At 42.8% G+C, this 21,386-nt stretch overlaps 2 protein-coding genes across 4 annotated transcripts in view; one reads left to right on the top strand and one right to left on the bottom strand.

Moving 5' to 3' along the window:
* The window catches only part of CCT6B (chaperonin containing TCP1 subunit 6B), a 32,277-nt gene extending 22,295 nt beyond the window's left edge, over positions 1-9,982 (bottom strand). For 2 of the 3 annotated variants that reach the window (XM_070227665.1, XM_014741894.3), the window contains exons 1-5: positions 9,737-9,978; positions 7,441-7,504; positions 6,745-6,879; positions 3,255-3,428; positions 949-1,052 (exon numbers count right to left, since the gene is read on the bottom strand). In XM_070227665.1, coding sequence (XP_070083766.1) covers positions 949-1,052; positions 3,255-3,428; positions 6,745-6,879; positions 7,441-7,504; positions 9,737-9,873 — 614 coding nt within the window. In that variant the 5' untranslated portion in view covers positions 9,874-9,978. Of the gene's footprint in view, positions 1-948; positions 1,053-3,254; positions 3,429-6,744; positions 6,880-7,440; positions 7,505-9,736 lie in introns of all 3 variants that reach the window. The other variant, XM_001503966.7, reaches the window with a different exon arrangement.
* A 59-nt stretch (positions 9,983-10,041) lies between these two features.
* ZNF830 (zinc finger protein 830) lies at positions 10,042-15,223 on the top strand. Its single transcript, XM_070227666.1, has one exon. It carries the CDS (start codon positions 10,042-10,044, stop codon positions 11,158-11,160), a length of 1,119 nt encoding a protein of 372 aa, XP_070083767.1. The 3' UTR covers positions 11,161-15,223.
* The last annotated feature ends 6,163 nt before the right edge of the window (positions 15,224-21,386 follow it).

Raw genomic sequence — 21,386 nt, 5'->3', positions numbered from 1 at the left:
AAAAAAATAAAAGGCAAGTTTGGAAAGATCTACAGGAAATAGGACACCATAAAAAGTGACATGGCAGATTTAAGAAAGAACCAAATAGAACTTCTACAAATAAATCAAGACGCACACACATATATTAAAAATAAATAAGAAAGTATTTACAGATGAAATGATACCTGGATTGGCTTCAAAATAATCCAGGTTTGGGGCAGGGGCAAGGAAAGAGGAGTATATAAGAGGAATATAAGGGGAAATAAGATTGGCCATATACTGAAAATTGACAAAGTGAAAGGCATGTGTGAGTTCACTATTCTACTTTTATATATGTTTAGAATTTTATATAATAGAAAGTTTAAAATGAGTTAAGTCCAAAATCAACAGGATGCTACACCCTGAGTCCACACCTACTCAGACAGTGTTAATTGTCTGGCCCCTCCTACCTCTCTGACCTCATCTCCTACTGCTTTTTCCTCTTACTCTGAGTCAGCACACTGGAACACCCGAGCTCGCTTCTGCCTCAGGGCCTTTTCAACTGTTATTCCCTCTGCTTAGAACACTCCTCTTCCAGACATTCACATGGCTAGCTCCCTTATTTCTTCAGAGACCTCCTTAGCTCTCTAGTTTAGCTTTTCATCACAATGACCTTCCCTGACCACTCTAAAATCACACACATGCTCACACACAGTTACTCCAGCCTCTTCATAGCATTTATTATCACTCGTTTGTTTACTATCTCCTTCAACTAGTAATGCAAGCTTCTTAGAGAAAGAAATTCTGTTTTGCTTACTCTTCACTCCTAACACCTAAAACAGTGACCAGCTCGTGGTAAGTACCCAATTAATGTATATTGAATGAATAGATTGATGCTGCATAAAAGTAACCAATGAAATTAATGAAAAAATAGCTGAAGATAACCAAATATTCTAGAATCTATGTATTGTCAAAGTTTATGTAATTTACTTTGTATCTGTTTCTGATTTATGCTTCATCTCCATGATTTCCACCATGAAGAGATCAATAGGATAACCCGGTCTTCTAATGGTCAAAACAGAATCCACCACAGCCTGAAAGAGAAGTGAATGAGAACAGTAAATTATTTGGTCTTCTAAAAGAAAACACTGGCTCAAGTAATCTATCGCCAGACTAAGCAGGTAAAGGGCTTCAGGGTCCAAAATACAGGGCAAGGCCAAAAAGCACCACTTTGTCGTGGACACTAAAAATAACCAATGGCAATGGATACCTTAGAGCCTAAAGGAACTTCAGAGATCATCAGGTACAAACCCTTTATTTTAGGAAACTAAGATAAGCCTTTAAGAAACTACAGTCTTAAAGCAAGGTCCAACAGGCAGCAGCAGAGCCAGGACTAGAATTCAGGCATCTTTAACTGCCAGCCCTTGCTCTTCCTACTACACTAACACTACTCACACTTTTCCACCAAAGGACACCTTAAAAGAAAAGGACACATGAAAAGAAGGAAATGTAATCTAAGGGAAGAGCTTTTTTGCCGGTTCTAACAACAAAAAATTTTTTATTTTTCCTTTTTCTCCCGAAGCCGCCAGATACATAGTTGTGTATTTTTAGTTGTGGGTCCTTCTAGTTGTGGCATGTGGGACGCCGCCTCAGCATGGCCTGAGGAGCAGTGCCATGTCCGTGCCCAGGATTCGAACTGGCGAAACCCTGGGCCACCAAAGCAGAGCATATGTGCGAACTTAACCACTTGTCCAAGGGGCTGGCCCCCAACAACAAAAAATTTTTAAGTTTTGTGTTTTATCATGAAAAGTTTCCATATCAAACCATAATATACAGGTTTGTTTTAATGTGAAAATAATGCTTTTCCCCAAAATCATAAAGTAAAATTAACACTCCAGAAAGACATGTCTCATCTAGTCTGCCAGATATCCCCAGGGACATGCAATTTGAGAAGCACAGTACAACACATCCTATTGCTTAGCTCAGAAAGTAACATGAAAATAACTGACTACAGAAATTAAGAGCTACAGTATAACCATTCCACAATATAAATAAAGCAAAAAAACTGTATCTTAGGAAAGTCGGCCTGAGGTAACATGATATTTGGGTTTGGTGCCTAGGGAATCATGGTGAAAGTATCAGTGTTTCTGTAACTCCAGAAGAGAATGGGCCCTAACCAGAGAGCACAAAGAGGCTGGGCCACTTGACATATGTACTGCAATAGCAGAAAATCCAGCAGAGTCTTTATTTGGACTCTGCTCAGCAAGAAACTCTCTAATCTTAATTTGATTTCCCAAGTAGGTTTCCTACTGATAAAGAGAATTGACCAGAAACAATTCAGGTGTTCCAGTCCATTTGGTATTTATATTTCTCAAAGCAAATTAGTAAGATAGCGTTCTGATTCATATGTCGATGACTTGTGAATTTGGTTGTTATAACCTCATCATTCCTGATAAACTAATAAATTCAGGTTTCAGAAACTGCAGGGGTCAGTCCCGTAGCTGAGTGGTTAAGTTCGCGCGCTCCGATTTGGCGGCCCAGGGTTTTGCGGGTTCAGATCCTGGGTGCGGACCTAGTACCGCTCATCAGGCCAGGCTGAGGCGGCGTCCCACATAGCACAACTATAAGGACCTACAACTAGAGTACACAACTATATACTGGGGGGCTTTGGGGAGGAAAAAAAGAGAGGAAGATTGGTAACAGATGTTAGCTCAGGGCCAATCTTTAAAAAAAAAAAAAAAGAAACTGCAAAGCTGAGGAACAATGATGACATCATCAAACTATAGCCACCTGATAAAAGCCTTCCCAAAATACCCAATCTTGTCCTTATATTACACACATTCTACAGTTAGAAATAAACAAAACAAATATGCGTTTCCCAGATGTGAATATTATCAGGTCAATCATGCTTCATTAAGGTGGTAGCCTTAACTACAAGGCATGCTACCAAAACAGCTTCCCCATGTGTCACCTCACATAATAAGTGTGGACCTCTGGGTTTCAGAGACCAGTCCATCACCCCACAGCCGTGGAATGGCTTCCACGCGGGATGATCCATAGGCAGCCAAGCCCCTTCCACCTTTCAAGTTAACTTAAGAGAAGGCTTCACATGAGAGCTCACACTGTGCTCACCAATCAGATCTAGTCTGTAAGTAAGACCAGCAATGTTTGTCTTCCATATTTTATTTTACTTCCAAAAGAGCCACATGCAATAGTTGATTATCTTATAGGAAAAAGAAAACTATCACCATGTGTTTGGCTATACTCGTGCTGAATGCAAAAGCTCAATCACATACCTCTGTTAAGACATCAGCCAGGTCAGCATGAACTTTAGTTCGTAGAGATGTTCTAGCCACAGCTAAGAGCATTTCTCTTTTCATCTCTTTTTTAACTTTAACTTGTTCCAAAACTTCAAGTGCTTTTATCTTCGCAGCTTCAAATCCTTCAGCTATTATTCTAGGGTGCAGGCCCTATTACATCAACATAAAACTATAAATTATCAAATATATAAGTCATCCAGTGTAAAAGCAACCATCCTCTCCCATTAATAGGTATGTCCAAAAAAAGTAATGTTACCCACATCAATGCCACTAATTATAAGTACATGCATGTTAATTTATAAAAGTAATGTTTCAGTGCTTAATATTTGAAACAATCTCAAGCTTACGGAAAAATTCTAAGTCCAGTGCAAAAAACTACAAAAGTCCTTTCTATTTCTGAAAATTATGACACGTTGTCATGTGGTGCCCTTCTGAATAGGCACAAAAGACAAGACTCCTTTTAATGCAAAAAACCAGCACTTATTTGAAGAGTGGCAGACAGATACCACCTTCGCTGATGTTCAGTCTTAACACCACAGTAATGGGACAAATAGACATCACGTGCCTCCTGATATGCTGCATTAGAACACTACCGCACTTCTACGGCATTCCTGCCAAAAGTTCATGACCCGAGTCTAATTACGAGAAAACAGACAAATCCAAATTGAGGGACTTTCTACAAAATAACTGGCCTGTATTCTAAAAGTAGCAATGTCATGAAACACAAAAGATGGCTCGGGAACTACTCCAGCTTAAAGGAGACGAAAGGGACATGACAACCAATCCGATGAACGAGCCTAGATTTTCTTCTGCTATAAAGGACACTATCGGGACAAGTGATGAAATTTGAATAAAATCTGCAGATTAGATAACAGTACTGTATCAGTGTGTGAATGTTAATACTAATTTCCTGGTTTTGATCACTATACTGTGTTATATAAGAGAATTCCCTGGCTTAGAAATATACACAAATATTTAGATCATCTTGTCTGCAACTTATTCTTATACCATTCAGAAAAAAATATGTACATTACTACATATACATTTGAAAGAGAGAGAAATATTATTCTTTGGGATATTCTTATACTGTTCTGTAGGTCTGACATTATAACAAAAACATTTTTTCTTAAAAAACACTATTGTTTATTCTGAAAAATAATACATAAAACTTATTGAAGCTAGAACTAGGTCTAATTTATACCCTTCCTCCATTCCTTTACATCAGTCCTATAATAATTTTTAAAAGTTGACATTTATTGAGCATTTCTGCCAGGCACTATTCTAAAGGGCTTTACATATATTATTTAATTATTCCTCTCAACACTATGAAGTGGGTGGTATTATTATTCTTGTTGCACAGATGAGGAAACTGAGGCTTAAAGGGGTAATGCAATTTGCCTTAGATTACCAGGCTAGTAAGAGGTAGAGCCAGGACTTAAACCCACAAGGCCTGACTCCACAGCCTGTGTCATTAACCATTTTCAAAATATTTCCTGGGTCCAGGACCTCACAAGTTCTCACTGGACTATTGTGAAAACCTCCAGTCTCGACTCCCTTAAAACTGTCCCCCAAATATTTAAATGCCAATCTGACCCTATCACTCATGAATATGTTAGTATGAACATGCTCCTTCGTGGCTGGTATACTACAGGCCCTCCGTGATCTGGCTCCCACCTTCTTCCCCAGCCTGTTCACTACTGTCCACGTCACTGTCCCCTCCACCAACACCAAAATGCTTGTAGCTCCCCACACATACCACATTGCTTCTCTTCTCTGTGCCTTTGCTCCTGCTGTTCCTGCTGCCTGGAATGCCCTTCTCCCTACCCCTCACTCTTTCATCAGGCTCCCTCCCTACTCCTCCCTCCTTAGTCTGGCTCACTCCTCTCATCCTGAAGATTTAGCCCAGGCCTTATTTCCTCCAGAAAGTGCTTCCTGACTACCTCAGGCGAGTTTAGGACATCCCCCCCTCATCAGTGTTTCCATCACATCCTGTGCCTAGCCCTATCACTGTACTGCCACACAGTTTCATAATTATGTCAATGTCTGTCAGCATCTGCCCCTTGTCTAACTTCCTTCTTCCTATCCCAACCCTAATTTTGATTAGGTATCTCTCTCTCTTCCTCCAGTGCTTCAGAGGAGGCTGACCCTATCCCTAGCTCAAGGGCTGGATCCTGATTAGATTAAGTCAATTCCCCTAAAAACCATTATTGGTCTGGGATGGACATATAACCAAAATTGGCCCAATCATATAAAGGAAGAACTTATATTCCATATTTGGGTGAACAGTTTTTCTCGCCCTCTCCTGCTGAGGGTTGCTAAGGGAAGCAGGTCGCCCTGATTTCCTCTGACAGTCTTATATTCAGGATGGACATAACCTTTATGATGAAACACACTCTAAGTGGAAGAGCTAAGAGACAGAAAGGACCTGGGTATTTGATGAGTGACTGAATTTTTTAATCAACCAACCCTGGAAGCCTGCCTTATCTATATTCTGTTACAGGAGATAATTTCTTTATTGTTTAAGTGACTTTTAGTCAAGTTTCTGCTGCTTATAGCCAAAAGCATCCTGAGTTAAGTTGCAGGTACTGAATTAACAGAGAATTCCCAATAACAGTGAAACACAAAGAAGTAATAATTTTAGCTCTTTGACCAGGTTATGCTTTGCTGAAATAGTACACAAAAGTGAGGAAAATTTCACGGGGCCAGCCCAGTGGCACAGCGGTTAAGTTCACACGTTCCGCTTTTCGGCGGCCCAGGGTTCACCGGTTCAGATTCCGGGTGCGGACATGGCACTGCTTGGAAAAAGCCATGCTGTGGTAGGCATCCCACATACAAAGTGGAGGAAGATGGGCACGGATGTTAGCTCAGGGCCAGTCTTCCTCAGCAAAAAGAGGAGGATTTGCAGTAGTTACCTCAGGGCTAATCTTCCTCAAAAAAGAGGAAAATTTCAAATACTTAATTAGAGAAGACAGATGAGTAATGTTAAGAAAAGAATAGAGACTGAACAAAGGCACAGAGGTAGAAATGTATACAGTGACTTCAGAGGCTGGTGAATGGAGGAGTTCTGGCAAGAGCAGATGGTTTATAAAGGGAAATAAAACTAGAAAATAGGTAAATTCACAATGTGGACAACCTTCAACAATTTTTCTCCAGTTATTTTTCACAAAGTGCATAATTTGGTTTCAACTTTATCAGTGATGTTTTCTTTCTTAGGTCATTAGTCATGGGTACATGACTAACTTTTTACCTTTTTACATATCTTAAATATTTCATTTTAAAAAGAGGTATATAATTCCAATGAAAGGCATTATTTTGACAAAAGTTCTTATTTCCATTTATAATTACCTAAAAATATCTTGATAAAAGTTAACTTTTCCCCTCTAAAATTAAACCACTTCACTAGAAAAAAAACTTTCCATTAAAAAAAAAGTACCACATGAATGTGAATTCTATGAAATTCTAATACCTCGGAAATGTAAAGATCAGCTTGCTTTAGTAACTCTCCAATAATTAGAACATTGGAAGTAGTACCATCTCCTATAACGTCATCCTGGGCTGTTGCTACTTTTGCTATCAAGGAAGCTGTTGGGTGTTGAATTTGCTGGAAAAGGTAAGCAACAGATTAAAAAAGAGACAGAATAAGATAAAGGAATAGTTTGCCAAAAACAAGATAACCTAAGGGTCAACAGTAAAATCAAGAAATGACATAAAATTCATTCTACAAGTTCACAAGTTTTGTATCATCAATACTTAATAAATGTCAGGACCAAAAGTTAAACATTTAGAACGAATGAGGTTTGAACATTTTATAAGAGTCTTTGCTTCAGAACTCAACGACATTTCGAAAATAAGATTAAATCCTTCAATCTCAAAGACGAATATATTTACTAAAATTGCAAAGGATTTTTTATTTTTCCATGATTACAAAGAACATAACTCAGTGCCTTTAAAAGATGTAACTAATTTGGAAGTATCCCTAAGCTACTGCTTGAACTAAACAAAGATTTGAAAACAGCTTAAAAACTGTTATTGAGGTTTAATCCAACAATCTAACAAGCATAGCTCATAATTGCAGTATTTAACTGACAGCCTTGGCTTCAAGATATACAAATTGTGCTATATTCTCAATTAAGGCTTATTAAAGTCAGCAGCATCAGCTCACCATCTCATGGAGCAGCACATTGCCGTCTTTGGTGAGTTTGATGTCACCCGCACCAGAAACAAGCCTGTTCACAAAACAGTGATGTTATTAACTTCATGTGGCAAGAGTCAAGTGAGACACTCCCAGTGCTTGCCACTCCACCATCCTCACTAAAGGGAACTGGGCTTGGAAAATCCCCATCGTGCCGTGGGGAGGTACCACGGCAAGCACCACCATTTGCGGCCCACAGAATCACTTCTCCCAGATGGACTGCTATGGCGATTTCATTCCAAATGGAGCATTTTCAAGTCGAAGGATAAGAGCAATTGAAGAGTTGTGAACCGCGGTTTGGTCAAAGAAGAGTACTTGGAACTCTACACGCTACAAATTTGTAAAGTTCCTGCAGGTTTCTTATTTTGGTGAAATGTTACCATTCATTCTCTCAACTTAGTTTCTTCCCTCATGCCTTACATTTATTAGATCATCAAGTTCTATAAATTCTACAACCTAAATGTCTCTTGAATCTACCCCCTCCTCTCCATTTCCAGTCATCATCATCTGTAGTCTGGCCTACTTAGAATCCTGCTATCTCTGAATTTGAATCTACCCACTACACTGCACATATCTTTCTAAAAGGTAATATGACTCAATCAGTTGCCTGATCAAAAATCTTTCAATGATTTTCATGTTATCCAACAGCTCTGAGGTAAAATCCAAAATATTTAACAATGGCATAGTTGACCTTTCCCAATATGGGTAATATCTATTTCTTCTGCCTCATCTACTAAGTGAAATCTTGTGGGCAAATCTCGTGGTTCCCTCAAATACATCATTCGGTTTTGTTTCTGCTGGATTTATACCACGGTGCTATCTTGTTCCTAAAGTTACTCTATCTAGAAGGCCTTTACTCCCTTCTCCAACTGGTGCACTCTAACTTATTTTTCAAGACTCTTATCAAAAGTGTTCAACAACTGATGAATGGATAAAGAAGATGTGGTATATATATACACTGGAATACTACTCAGCCATAAAAAAAGACAAAATCGTCCCATTTGCAACAGCATGGATGGACCTTAAGGGTATTATGTTAAGAGAAATAAGCCAGGCAGAGAAAGACACACACAGCATGACTTCACTCATATGTGGAAGATAAACACACGGATAAGGAGAACAGATTAGTGGTGGTGGCAGGGGGAAGTATGGTGACAGATAAAAACTAGACTCTGAGGGGTGAGCAAGATGTAGTCTGTGCAGAAACTGATATATAATAATAATGTACACCTGAAATTGCACAATATTATAAACCAATATGACCTCAATAAAATACTTTTTCTAAAAGACAGCATTTTTTGAAAGGATGACAGGCTGTAGTCAGTCAGGTGATTGTGGTTAAAGGTAAAGGAGGTGATGATTTCATAAGCGTGAAAGTACTAAATGCCACCGAACTGTTCACGTGAATTTCTTCAACCTTATGTCAATTTCAGCTGGAGTTTTCAAAAAAATATATAGTAAATGAGGCTCTGAATAAGAGTCCACAAAAAAAGTTGAGACGCTTCTCCTTTCTCCTTCTCCCATCAGTAATTAGGCCCTTCCCTCAGAATAATCATATATCTATCTAAATATATATTTAGCACATTCGTCTTTACCGGATCTCCTTAAGAACAGAAACCGTATCTTGCCATCTGTATTCCCAGCATCCCAGTTACTACCTAAGTGTCCTCTTTTACTGTTAAAATTATTTAGCTCATTCCTCTGAGCCTCTCTCTCCTCTTACACCTTTTTGCCCTCATTAGTCTCCCTCAGTCTCTTCTAAAGAAAATAACGGTGCTAAATAAACATATGCTGAAAGGATGAATAGACATGAAGACCTGTAGGCACAGAGTGTTCAAGTGACTTGTCTCAGGACTCATAGCTGGAAGGGGAACTTGCATTTGAACCCAAGCCTGCCAGGCTCCAAAGCCCGTGCCCTCTCCACTACAACACACCGCTATACAAAACCAAAACTAAGTGCATGTAGTCTCAAAGAGCAGGGGACTTGGATGGCCTCTGTTTCATGAGAGACACTAAATGAACTAACTGCAGATGAACCATATCGAATGGGGGGGAGGGGCCGGGGGACACAGCCCTCCTCGTGGGGCCCTTTCCTCGGGGAGGCGTTTCTCCTGCTCCGCCACCAAGCCAGGGATGACCGCAGGGCCGGAGTGAGGCTGCGGGGAACCAGGCCCACAGGTGCGTCCACACCGCGCCGCCCTCTCCAAAGAACGTCGGCCCCCAGCAAAGCCCGGCGCCCTAACCGCCGCTCCAACCGCCGCCTCACATTTTCATGGTGCCCTTGGGACCCAAGTTGGTCCGCAGCACGTCCTGCAGCCCTCGGGCGGCGCTTATGTTGACGGCTAAGGCCGCCTGGGCCCGCGCCACCTCCGCCCTGGAGTTGAGCGCCTTTATTGCAGCCATGGCCGGAGCGCTGAGAGAGCCAGCGAGCCGCCGCAGCCGCGACTCAGATGCAAAGCCGCGCGCCGGCTCACGCTCCCGAGCCTCAGCCAATCCCCGCCCGGAGAGGAAGTGACGTTATCAGGCATCGCCGGGACGGAAGCCAGGCTCGCCTTGGGCCAGGGCGCAAAGATGGCGTCCTCCTCCGCCTCCGGTCGGACCTCGGCAGGGAAGCGAGTGGTGAATCAGGATGAACTACGGCGGTTGATGAAGGAGAAGCAGCGTCTGAGCACCAACCGGAAACGCATAGAATCTCCATTCGCGAAGTACAACCGTTTGGGGCAGCTGAGCTGCGCCCTGTGTAACACCCCGGTGAAGAGCGAGCTCCTGTGGCAGACTCACGTCCTGGGAAAGCAGCACCGAGAGAAGGTGGCCGAGGTGAAAGGCGCGAGGGAAGCCGCCCAGGGCCCGTCCGCCAGCGCAGGGCCTCAGCCGGCCAAGAGGAGGGCGCCGGATGCGGAGAGCCAAGACGCCAAGAGAGCGAAGGCCTCCGCCGTGCCTCAGGTACAGCCCTCCACGTCTGCCTTGCCCACCAAATTTGACAAAGCAGGAAAGGAGTCTGCTAGAGCTGCCCTCAGTAAGGCTTCGGGACTCGGTTTACTCCCTGATTATGAAGATGAAGACGAGGAGGAGGAGGAGGGGGGAGGAGGAGAAGGAAAAAGAGGGGACGCCAGCAAGCAGCCTGCCGACGCACAGGGCAGGGAATACTCGCTTTCCTCCTCGCGGGAGGCAACAAGTAGCAGGCTGCCAAGGGATTTCGCGGACACAAATCCTCCCAAGGCCCCTTTAATTCCTCATTCAGGGTCTATTGAGAAAGCGGAAATACATGAAAAAGTAGTGGAAAGGAGAGAAAACACCGCGGAAGCGTTACCGGAAGGTTTTTTCGACGACCCCGAGATAGATGCGAGGGTACGAAAGGTTGATGCCCCCAAGGATCAGATGGACAAAGAGTGGGACGAATTTCAAAAAGCCATGAGGCAGGTCAACACGATTTCCGAAGCCATCGTTGCTGAAGAGGATGAGGAGGGACGGTTGGACCGGCAGATTGGGGAGATCGATGAGCAGATAGAGTGTTACCGTCGGGTGGAAAAGCTGCGGAATCGCCAGGATGAAATAAAGAATAAGCTGAAAGAGGTTTTGACCATAAAAGAACTGCAGAAAAAGGAAGAGGAGAACGTTGACAGCGATGATGAGGGAGAGCTACAGGATTTGTTGTCTCAGGATTGGAGGGTGAAAGGGGCTTTGTTATAGGGTTTCCAAGATTTCTGCACCCTCTGTGATTGTGTAAAAAGTGCGTCTCTCGATGTGATATCGGTTCCGCCATGCTTGGAGATTTGGTAACCTAACTGGGTTGTTAAGAGACAATGAGCATGTGAAGATAGTACTTTGGGAAACCAGTGTAAAATATTTTTGAGGTAAAAGTTTTTTTGAAATTTTTGAAGTATTATACTAAAATGCCAGCTTTTTCACACACCTACGGATTTAAATGTACACTTTTCAGTTGTAAAACCTGTAAACTGTAAATATTGTACATAGTTAAATATATATTTACTTAAGGAATTCTGTTTTGAAATTTACAAATTAATAGAAATCAGACCAACAGACAAGCTTTTAGATGAAAACCAAGTGTGGTATTTGGGTTGTATATGGCTTTGTCTTTTCTGATCCCCTAAAACAAACTCAAGAGGGTTGGGGGGGAGAAGGTTGTTTTGTTTTTGCATTTTTGTTTTTAAGAACACTACTCATAAACACCTAAGTCATTCGGGGCTAATTCGTTCTCCGAGTATTGTTTCTGTTTCATAAACATGCTCAAGGAGAATGTGGTGTAAAATACGTGGCAAACATGAGCAGCCTCCTTAACCCCAAGTTTCTCTTGATTAAACCAGTGATTCCCAGATGTAGGTGCATGTGAAGATCACCTATGAAGCTTTAAAAAGATGCACGTGAATCACCTATGAAGCTTTTAAGGAATTCATGTGCCCGAGCCCTACCATTGAAGAGAGTCAATAAATCTGGAGTGGGGCTCAGGCATCTGTATTAGTTTTGAAAGATTTCCAGGTTATTCTAATGTACACCAAAGTTGGAGAGCCACTGCCCTAAATCCAGAAGTCATATTTATTTTTTCAGGCTTTGTTTTTTCTTTAAATAACACCTTCCACAAGTTTACTATCTACTGTGTGAAAGAAATGCTAGGGGCCGGCCCCGTGGCCAAGTGGTTAAGTTCACGCACTCTGCTGCGGCGGCCCAGGGTTCGGATCTTGGGCGCAGACATAGCACCACTCGTCAGGCCGCATTGAGGCAGCCTCCCATATGCCACAACTAGAAGGACCTGCAACTAAGATAATACAACTATGTACCAGGGGGGATTTGGGGAGATAAAGCAGAAGAAAGAAAAAAAAAGATTGGCCACAGTTGGTAGGTGCCAATCCTTAAAAAAAAAATGTTACATTTTATTTATATTCCATCCAATCTTAAATGTTATTACATTTTGTTGTAAATTAGAGTTCAGAGTTAACAGCTTCTGTCTATTGAAGGAAGGATATAGAAGTTGTTTTCTCCAGGAGTGGCAATCGGCTTGTGATTGTCATTGATAGTTTAAATCACTCCTCCCTTTGGAGATAGAGGTATTTAAATAGGAAAAAGGAATTAGCAGTGTTCCGGGGCACAGAAATGCATACAGCGGGGCCAGCTCTGTGGCCAAGTGGTTAAGTTCTCATGCTCTGCTTTCGTGGCCTGGGGGTTGCCAGTTCAGATCCTGGATGCACACTGTTCATCAAGCCATGCTCTGGCAGCATCCCACATAGGAGAACTAGAATGACCTATAACTAGGTACTGGGGCTTTAGGGGAGAGAGAAAAAAAAAGAGGAAGATTGGCAACAGATGTTAGCTCAGGGCCAATCTTCCTCACCAAAAAAAAGAGAAATGGATATAGCCTATGCAAATAAAAGTGAGCAGTAATAAAACAGCTGAGATTTATGTAGTTCTTACAGAATAGACCAGGCAAGGTTCTAAGTGCTCTACATAAACTCAGCCTAGTTTCCCTAAAGCCCAGGTTTTATGAAGGAGAGGACCAAGAGATAGGGTATGAAAAAATTTTGAATGCTAGACAAGAAATTCTTCCTGTAGGCAATGTGGGAAAAGTGGAGGTTTTTGAGCGAAGAATTATATGTGCAAAAAAATGTCATGGAAGATTATTTCAGTTGCAGTATATAGGATGTAATGAACATGGGTAGGGGAAAAGGAAGCTGAGAGACTACTTGTAAACTAGATTTTAAAGCGAGGTGACCAATACTCTGATTAGGTATGGATTGAGAAAAAAGGAATAGGGTTGAAAGAATTTCACAGGAAGAGCTAACATTTTAGTAACTAGAAGTAGAAGAAAAACAGGGATAAAGATGGAATTCAAGGATTTTGGGGGTTTTTACTGTGGGTGCCTAAAAGTTATCTAACACTTATTGAGCATATTAATTATGCTGCCTTTGGCAAGAAGTCTGCTTTCTTGAGGTGTCAGCTGATAGGTGATAGTCATTTCAGTTTGATGACGAGGGCATTACCTGCCTCAAATGTATGACACCACATTTATTCAGTGTTCTATCATTTGCTGCTTTATTATTTCAGAATATGAGAAAGTACAAAGATGGGCTTGAAGGGTGGGCCCAGTTCTTAATGAAATATTTTACATTTTAGGGGTCGTACATCTTTTAAATCGATGTATCTAACAGCATATCTCAGTTTGGATTGGCCACATTTCAGGTACTCACCAGCCATGTGTGACTAACGGCCACCATAAATAGTGCAGATTTAAAGAGAAAGGGATGAGGTGGAAAAATAAAACATGCTCAGGAAGTAGGGAGCAGACCAATTTACCTAGGCAGAGTGATCATTCCTGACAACAGGGGAAGTTATGATTGGAAAGGTAGCTTGTGAAACTTTGTGGAGGGTCTTGAATGCCTAACTCTGAGGAGTTGGAACTTTAACAAGTATCCTTGAGGTTGTTGAGTTCTTAATTGTAACACAGGTAAAGGAGAGCTTAAGGAGTGCCAGATATGTGTTACTAAACCTAAACCCCATCGGGTTTTTAGGAGGGCCAGAAAGGTCTCAAAATCTGTTCCCAATGCTCTGGGATACAGAGCATGAGTGGTGGGGTCCTGACCAAAATCAAGTGAATCCTTGTTGGATCTGGAATCTGTTAAATAGCTACAGGGGTTACTGGATCCTTCCTGATCCTCCGCGTATTGGAGAGCTCCTTTATACCTCTGAGTTGGGTCAAATAGATTTTGATATTAGACTGTGAATACCATCAGTGTTCCCAAACTGTAAGAATTAGTCCCAAAGGTTTCGTCCAGTCACTTGTTCTCTTTTTAGAGAACCCCCTAATTCAGCCAACAATATATTAGGATTATTGTAAATGCTACAAATGTAATCCTCCCACCCACTTCACTTACCAATTTAATATGGTCCCCCTAACTTGGTAAAAAAAAAAAAAAAAAATGCTGATCTCCTAACTAGCCTTCAAATGTACATTTGCCCAGTGCCTCACAATTTACAAAATGCTTTCACATGTATTTCATGTAATGATGAAGTAATGACTGCTTTTTACACACCAGGGAACAAAAAGAGGCTTTGGAGTTAAAATTGCAGGGAAAAAAACATAATTTAGGCCTAAAACCTTTAATAGCAACAATCACCTGATTAGTATGCAGTAATGGAAAGAACAAGGGGATTGACAATAGAAAACAAGACACAGGTTTGAGATCCCGTTTGACCTGTTAATGGCTGGTGATCTTGGGCAAGTCACCTCTCTGAACCTTAGCTCTATCTCCTAAAAAGATGATGATACCTCACAGGGTGTGGTGAGGGTCAGATGACACATGCATGTGCAAGGGGTTTATAAACTGAAGTGTGGTGAAAGTATTTCTACTAGTAGTATCTGGTCTGCCCCATGCTACTGACATGCTAACTTGATTTTAGGCTCATAATTTAATGCCCTTTAATTTCTTCTTTAAAATGAGGGAATTAGAGCAGATGGTTTTCTTGAGATTTCTTTTAACTCCAAATCCTTAATTTTGCCATGAGATAAGTGGCGGCTCACCTTTGAGATTTTTTTAAGTCATTTGGTTGACTATCTGGAGAAAGAGATGGCTAGAGCGTTGTTACTTTTACTTACAGGTTTTGCCCAGAATAGTCCCAGTTGTCTTGGTGTAATTTCCCTCTCAACCCTATCCCTTTTTGGAGATATATATATGCTCACCTATGTAAAACTTTGATATAAGGAAAAAAGACTTTGTAATAAACACAGAATGGAAGGTCTTGAGGGAAATAGTCTGTTTGCCGTTAATGTTGTACCAGTTGGCTAGCTACTTGGTTAGATGCTGTGTAAGGGGATTTGAGTAAACACGTGGGTAGGAACGGTGGCTGGATACATGGCTTTTTAATACTTAGAGTCTAGGAGGCTGCATGATACCAGGAATTTAGAAGCTTTAAATTTGAACAGGAACCAAAAAAAATTCTAAACTCTGCATTCTGTTTTCTGTCTACATTTCTTCCCTCAGTGATCTCATCCATTCCCATGGGCTTAAATACCACCCATATACTGATGACTCCCAATTTATACCCCCGGCCTTGGCCTTCCTCCTGGGAGTCGTTCTTCATTCCCTTTTCTTATCCCCCAGATCCCATGCACTAGTTAAGTCCTGGCAGCCCTCCACTAAGATATGCCCAGAATCTGTCCCCTTTCTGTCTCCACTGGTCCTAGCCCCCAACATCTCTTGCATTAATTGGTGCCTGGTCCCTCCCAACGCTACTAGCCACAATCTGTTACCAACAAAGTAGTCACAGTGATCTTTTAAAAATTTAGGTCAAGTCACTCTGTCACTTGAAACCATTATATGCTTCCATCACACTTGGAAAGAAAGAAAATCCAGGCCCTTATCAAGCCTGCATGGCACTCTGCTAGTTTGAATGTCTACTACCTGTGAACTGATGACAACAAGCCCAGTAAAGGGGGATGAGAGGGTGCAGGAGAGCATAACTGCCGTATGTTAAAAGCAGTGGTTATCACTCAGGAATAGTGGCCTGGCATGGCCAAGTTTTTTTAACTTTCAAGAGAAATTGCAAGTCAAGATTGCTTTTGTGTTTAGTGAAATGTCCAAAACACCGTGTGAGCTGAATGTGACCCATGGGCCCCCACTTTGTGTCCTATCTTCTAACTTTATCTGCTGCACTCTCCCCCTTTATTCTCTGTGTCCCACTTCTCCCTGGCTAACTTTCTGTTCCTCAACCATGCCATGTCAGGACCTGTACCTTGTGGTTCCCTCTGCTTGGAACCTGACTTCAAATAGCATGGCAGGCATCTACTCATCATTCAATTCTCAGCCCTAATGTCCCTTTCTCAGATGACTTGACCAGCCATCTCCCCACATTATTCTATGAATTCATGAAACATCACTGTCTTAAATTAGCTTGTTTGTACATTAAGTATGTCTCTCCCCACCGGAATGTAAACTCCACAAGGGCAGGGAGCTTGTCTGTCTTGTTCACAACCTAAAATAATGCCAGGTACATAATAGAACTCAATAAATATCTGTCGAATGAATAATACCCACATAGTGGGAAGTTGCTTGGAAAAGTGGTAAAAAGGCCAAGCTGACTCATGAAAGTTGGAACCAGAACAAAAGTCAATTCAGCAGCTTAAACAAAGGGCTAAGAAATCTTTTCCTGTGTCTCCCTTCTCTGGCACATGAAGCCCTTACCTACTCTGAACATCAGTGCAAGGAGGTATACACAACAGTGTCTAGAGTGCAGTGGGCCACCTTGCATTAGCCACTGAGAATTCCTCATGGCACCAAACAAGCAAAGAGGGATGTCCATATGTCAGCAGGAGCTAGTCGGGAGCCCAGATTGCCTAGCGGCCTCTTCAGCAGAAAAAAGGAGGAATAAAGTGATTTGGTAGCAGAGTAAGATCAGAGTCAGCAAGTACACATTGCCTCACAGCTGCTCTCAGCCCTCAGTCCCTTTCTCTGCCATCGCCATTTCGTTTGGCTCACTCCTGTCACTTGGCAGTCAAATCTATTTCAGACTGAGCCTTTGCACTCAGCTGGTCCTTCACTGAAGACTCTCCCAGTCTCTCAGAGGAAGAAAGGACTTCCATCTGGCTGCACCTCCACTTTGCAAACAGCATTTGGTGGATTTCAAGTGCACTTGGGAGCCAGCCATCACCTTTAGGGGAGTTCGAAGGACCACACTTGATTGGGTAGTTGATGGAGCTGGTTACTGTAACTCTCGTGTGTGCGTTCTCTGTTTGCTTGTTGTTCTGCCAAATGTGTTTATAAGAGTATCGAGCAAACCAGCCTGTCAGGTTACTGTTAGTAATAGCCACCATTCATTGGATCCCTACCATGTATCTGGCACTATGCTAAGGTTTCACATACACCATCTCTGACCCTCACAACAACCCTGTATGGTATATAATATCTTCATTTTGCAAATAAATAACTGGAGGCTCAGAAGTGAAGGAACTTGCTCTAGGCAATAATCCCAAACTCCCTACTCTTCCCCTGCACCATTATTAACATGACCTTCTATTTGCACAGTGAGAGTACTGTTTACTCACCAACCTTCAGATCAGTTTTCTTCAAGCCTCAGCACCCCCGAGAGAAGTAAAACAACTATTCTCACCTCCATTTTAGATGTCTAATGACTTGCCCAAGATCACTCAGCAAGTTCATTGCTAAAGTAAGAATAGATGTAACTTGATTCCCAGTCCCAATATTCTCTGTAGTATTTAAGAATGACATGTGGGAAATGGGAGAGGATGCCCCAAAATAGCAAGCATTAAGATTAGGGAAGTGTTGGGGCTGGCCCGGTGGCCGAGTGGTTAAGTTTGTGCACTCCGCTTTGGTGGCCCAGGGTTTCACCGGTTCAAATCCTGGGTGAGGACGTGGCACCGCTCATCATGCCATGCTGAGGCAGCATCCCACATGCCACAGCTGGAGGGACCCACAACTAAAAATACACAACTATGTACCCAGGGGGCTTTGGGGAGAAAAGGGAAAATTAAAAGCTTCCCAAAAAAAAAGTCTAGGGCCTGACTTCCCCCACTCACTAGCTATGTGGTATCCTCCTAGTCAGTTTATTCCCCACGCCTTAGTTTTACCCTCTCTAGGTATTACACTGTCTGGGTACTCCCTAAGGACCCTCCCACCTACATCTATCACTGTGATAGTGTGGTTTAAAATAAGAAATACGTATTTTGACCTTCCTCCAGCTTCTGGCACACAGCTCCTAAAACCCTTGGAATTTCCTATGTGATTAGAGCTATAAGAGTGATAAAGTTGTCCTTTGTTATTCACAACCACACCAGAGTTTACGTTAATAAGGTGACTGTCGGTAACCCCTTAAGGATGAGTGCTGGTTGGCAGGGGAACCAACCACTGATTAGAGGGTTAGAACTTTCAGCTCCACCCACCCCCTCCAGGGAGGGGACGAGGCTGGAGCTTGAGCTCAATCACTAATGGCCAATGATTTAATCAATCATGGCTATGTGATGAAGTCTCCATAAAAAACAAAAGGATGGGGTTCAAGAGCTTCCAGGTTGATGAACATGTGGAGGTGCTGGGAGGGTGGCAGGCCTGGAGAGGGCATGGAAGCTCGCACCCATACCCTGCCTTACACATCTCTTCCATCTGGTTGTTCCTGAGTTAACGTCCTTTTATAATAAACCAGCAATCTAGTAAGTAAACTGTTTCCTGAGTTCTGTTGCCGCTCTAGCAAATTGATCGAACCCAAGGAGGGGGTCATAGGAAGCCCTGATCTATAGTTGGTCAGTCAGAAGCACAGGTAACAACCTGGACTTGCGATTGGTGTGTGAAGTAGTGAGGGGGGCAGTCTTGTGGGACTGAGCCCTTAACCTGTGGGATCTGACAATAACTTCAGGTAGATAGTGTCCGAATTGAATTAAATTGTAGGACACCCAGCAGGTGTCACAGAATTGCTTGATGTGGAAAACCCACACGTCTGGTGTCAAAAGTTAAGTAATATTCAGAGAGTATTGAGTGTAATGTAAATGGAAACAATACAGTTTTTTCCTTTACAATCACCAAGACCAGGACAAGAGCTGAAGGCAGGAGACGGAGAGCACAGTGGGTTGCATGGTTGGAAGGCTTCAGTAAGAGGGTTTGTGTGGAAGCTCCCAGAGGAGAAAAGAGGAAGAGGGGCTCTCCTGGTATAAAGAAAATGGCATGAGGGACAAGAGAGGAAGGAAGTATTTAACCCTGTCTTCAACCTCTGCCACCACACCAGAGCTGGAAAACCGACTGTCATCAGTGCTGCCTACCAACCAGCCCAGAGTCCAGGGGAGGAGTCAGAACTTAAGTTTGCTTCCCAAATAGGCTCATAGCTTTGTAAAATAAATTTCCCCTTTGAAAATGATTAACTTGCCTCCTAAAAAACATGACCACCAAGACTCCATACTAGAAAACCCAACCTAGAAGTTTAGGGAAGACTGGAGGCTCCCTCACTCCATTATTTGTGACCTCAACCCTGCCTCCCGAAGTCCCTGTCTCTATGCCAAGGGTCAGCTATTCCCAGAGGCACATTGGACTCAACTTCTCTCGGCTCTCTCCTACCCCAAGCTGAGAGCTGCAGCACACGGATATTCAAAGGAGAGGCCAAAACACCCCTCTGGTTAAGAACTAATCACCAGGGGCCGGCCCGTGGCCGAGTGTGCTTCGGTGGCCCAGGGTTTTGCCGGTTCAGATCCTGGGTGCAGACATGGCACCACTCATCAAGCCATGCTGAGGCAGTGTCCCACATAGCACAACCAGAAGGACCTGCAACTAGAAAATAGAACTATGTACTGGGGGGCTTTGGGGAGAAGAAGAAGAAGAAAAAAAAAAGAACCAATCTGTACAGCTTTACTGAGAATGAAGAGCCATGAGCTGATTTGAATTATGACATCTTCCTACAGCTGTTCCCTTTTAAATATTTATCCTGGCAAACACCAGTACCGTTTTTTACAACATACTTTAATTGTGTGACTATTAAGCAAACCAAACCATAAAATCAGCTCTCAGTGCTGAGATTTATGTGATTCAAAGACCAGCGCTTATTAAAAAAGGAATCCATGAGCTCAAACTAGCCTCATGAGTGCCCTGCACCATCTCTAGGAAGGTGTGAAGCATTTTCTCTGTTCCTGCCTGTGGCCGCCAAGCTTCCATAGCAAGTTGCATAAAATAGGAACAGAATCTACCCATTTCCCTGTGATTTTTTCTTCTTCTTAACAATCCTGATGAGTCTAAACTGGAAGTCAAGGATGCTACAGTCTTAAAGGGAGTGGCAGAAGTTCTGAGAGGCTCACAAACACATCAGTGGCTGGAGGACTTAGGGTCAAGGTCTGACAGAAAGACGCCATCATGGGACTTTGAACAACTAGGAACAGGCAGGAGATAGCCTGCTCATTTGTCACCAAGATAGTTCTTGATTTGGATCATGGACCTACCTTGGGACTCCAATAAATGCTCTCCCTGCAAAAATGCACTTACACACAAATATTTATATAAAATTTCAGGGAACCCTGAGTCCATCCACACATCCCCTAGGGGTCCATGAACCTCAGGTTACTTCTTACCACTTTCACTGTTCCCACCCAAGCTGCCCTCATTTCTCCCCTGTAATTTTACAGCAGCTACCTAACTCATCTCTCAGTTCCTCTACACAGCAGCCAGAGTGATAGCCATCCTGTTAAAATCTAAGTCACAATCATGTTACTTCTCTGCTCAACAGAATCCACTAGCTTCCCGTTTCACCTGCAATAAAAGCCAACATCTTTACAGTGGCTTACAAGGCCCGACAGGATCTGTCTCCAGATAGCCTGCTGACCTCACCTCTAGCTCTTCTCAACCTTAACTCCTGCTGCTCTAGCTACACCTGTCTCCTTGCTGATCTCCCAACAGGACAGACAAATCCGGGTCTCTGGGCCTTTGCTTGCTGCTCTGGCTACCCTGGAACTCCATGGGGCTCTCTTTCATTCCTTCAAGTCTTTACTGTTGTCACTTTGTTGGTGAGGCCTTCCTGACCACTGTACTTAAAACTGCCACCCCCACCCCACCTGCCTGGCACCTCCTATCCTCCTCCTCTGCCTTTTCTCCATAGCGCCATCACCGCCTTATGTGCTGTGTATCTTACTTCCTGTTTATTATGTGTCCCACACTAACCTGTTAGCTCCACGAGGGTAGGGGGTTGTCTGCTTTGTTTCACTGCTGCATTCAGTTCCTGGAACAGTGCCGAACACAGAGCAGGCACTCAATAAATACTCCACTGACTGGTGACTGACTGAATGGATGACCTGAGGGGGAAGAATGTATCCAGGCTGGGGAGCGGAGGAGAATGCACACTTACTGAAATTCCTCTAAGTGCCAAGCGGTTTGCAAGTTAATATAAGTCATCTCATTTAACTGTCACACACAATCCTAAGAGGT

The sequence above is a fragment of the Equus caballus genome, chromosome 11 (assembly GCF_041296265.1).
Source record: "Equus caballus isolate H_3958 breed thoroughbred chromosome 11, TB-T2T, whole genome shotgun sequence".
Lineage (NCBI taxonomy): Eukaryota > Metazoa > Chordata > Mammalia > Perissodactyla > Equidae > Equus > Equus caballus.
This window is presented reverse-complemented; position numbering and strand designations above follow the sequence as displayed.

Bases quoted from the DNA above. Each gene is read 5' to 3' on its own strand.
- ZNF830 (XM_070227666.1), top strand. From the start codon at position 10,042: ATGGCGTCCTCCTCCGCCTCCGGTCGGACCTCGGCAGGGAAGCGAGTG.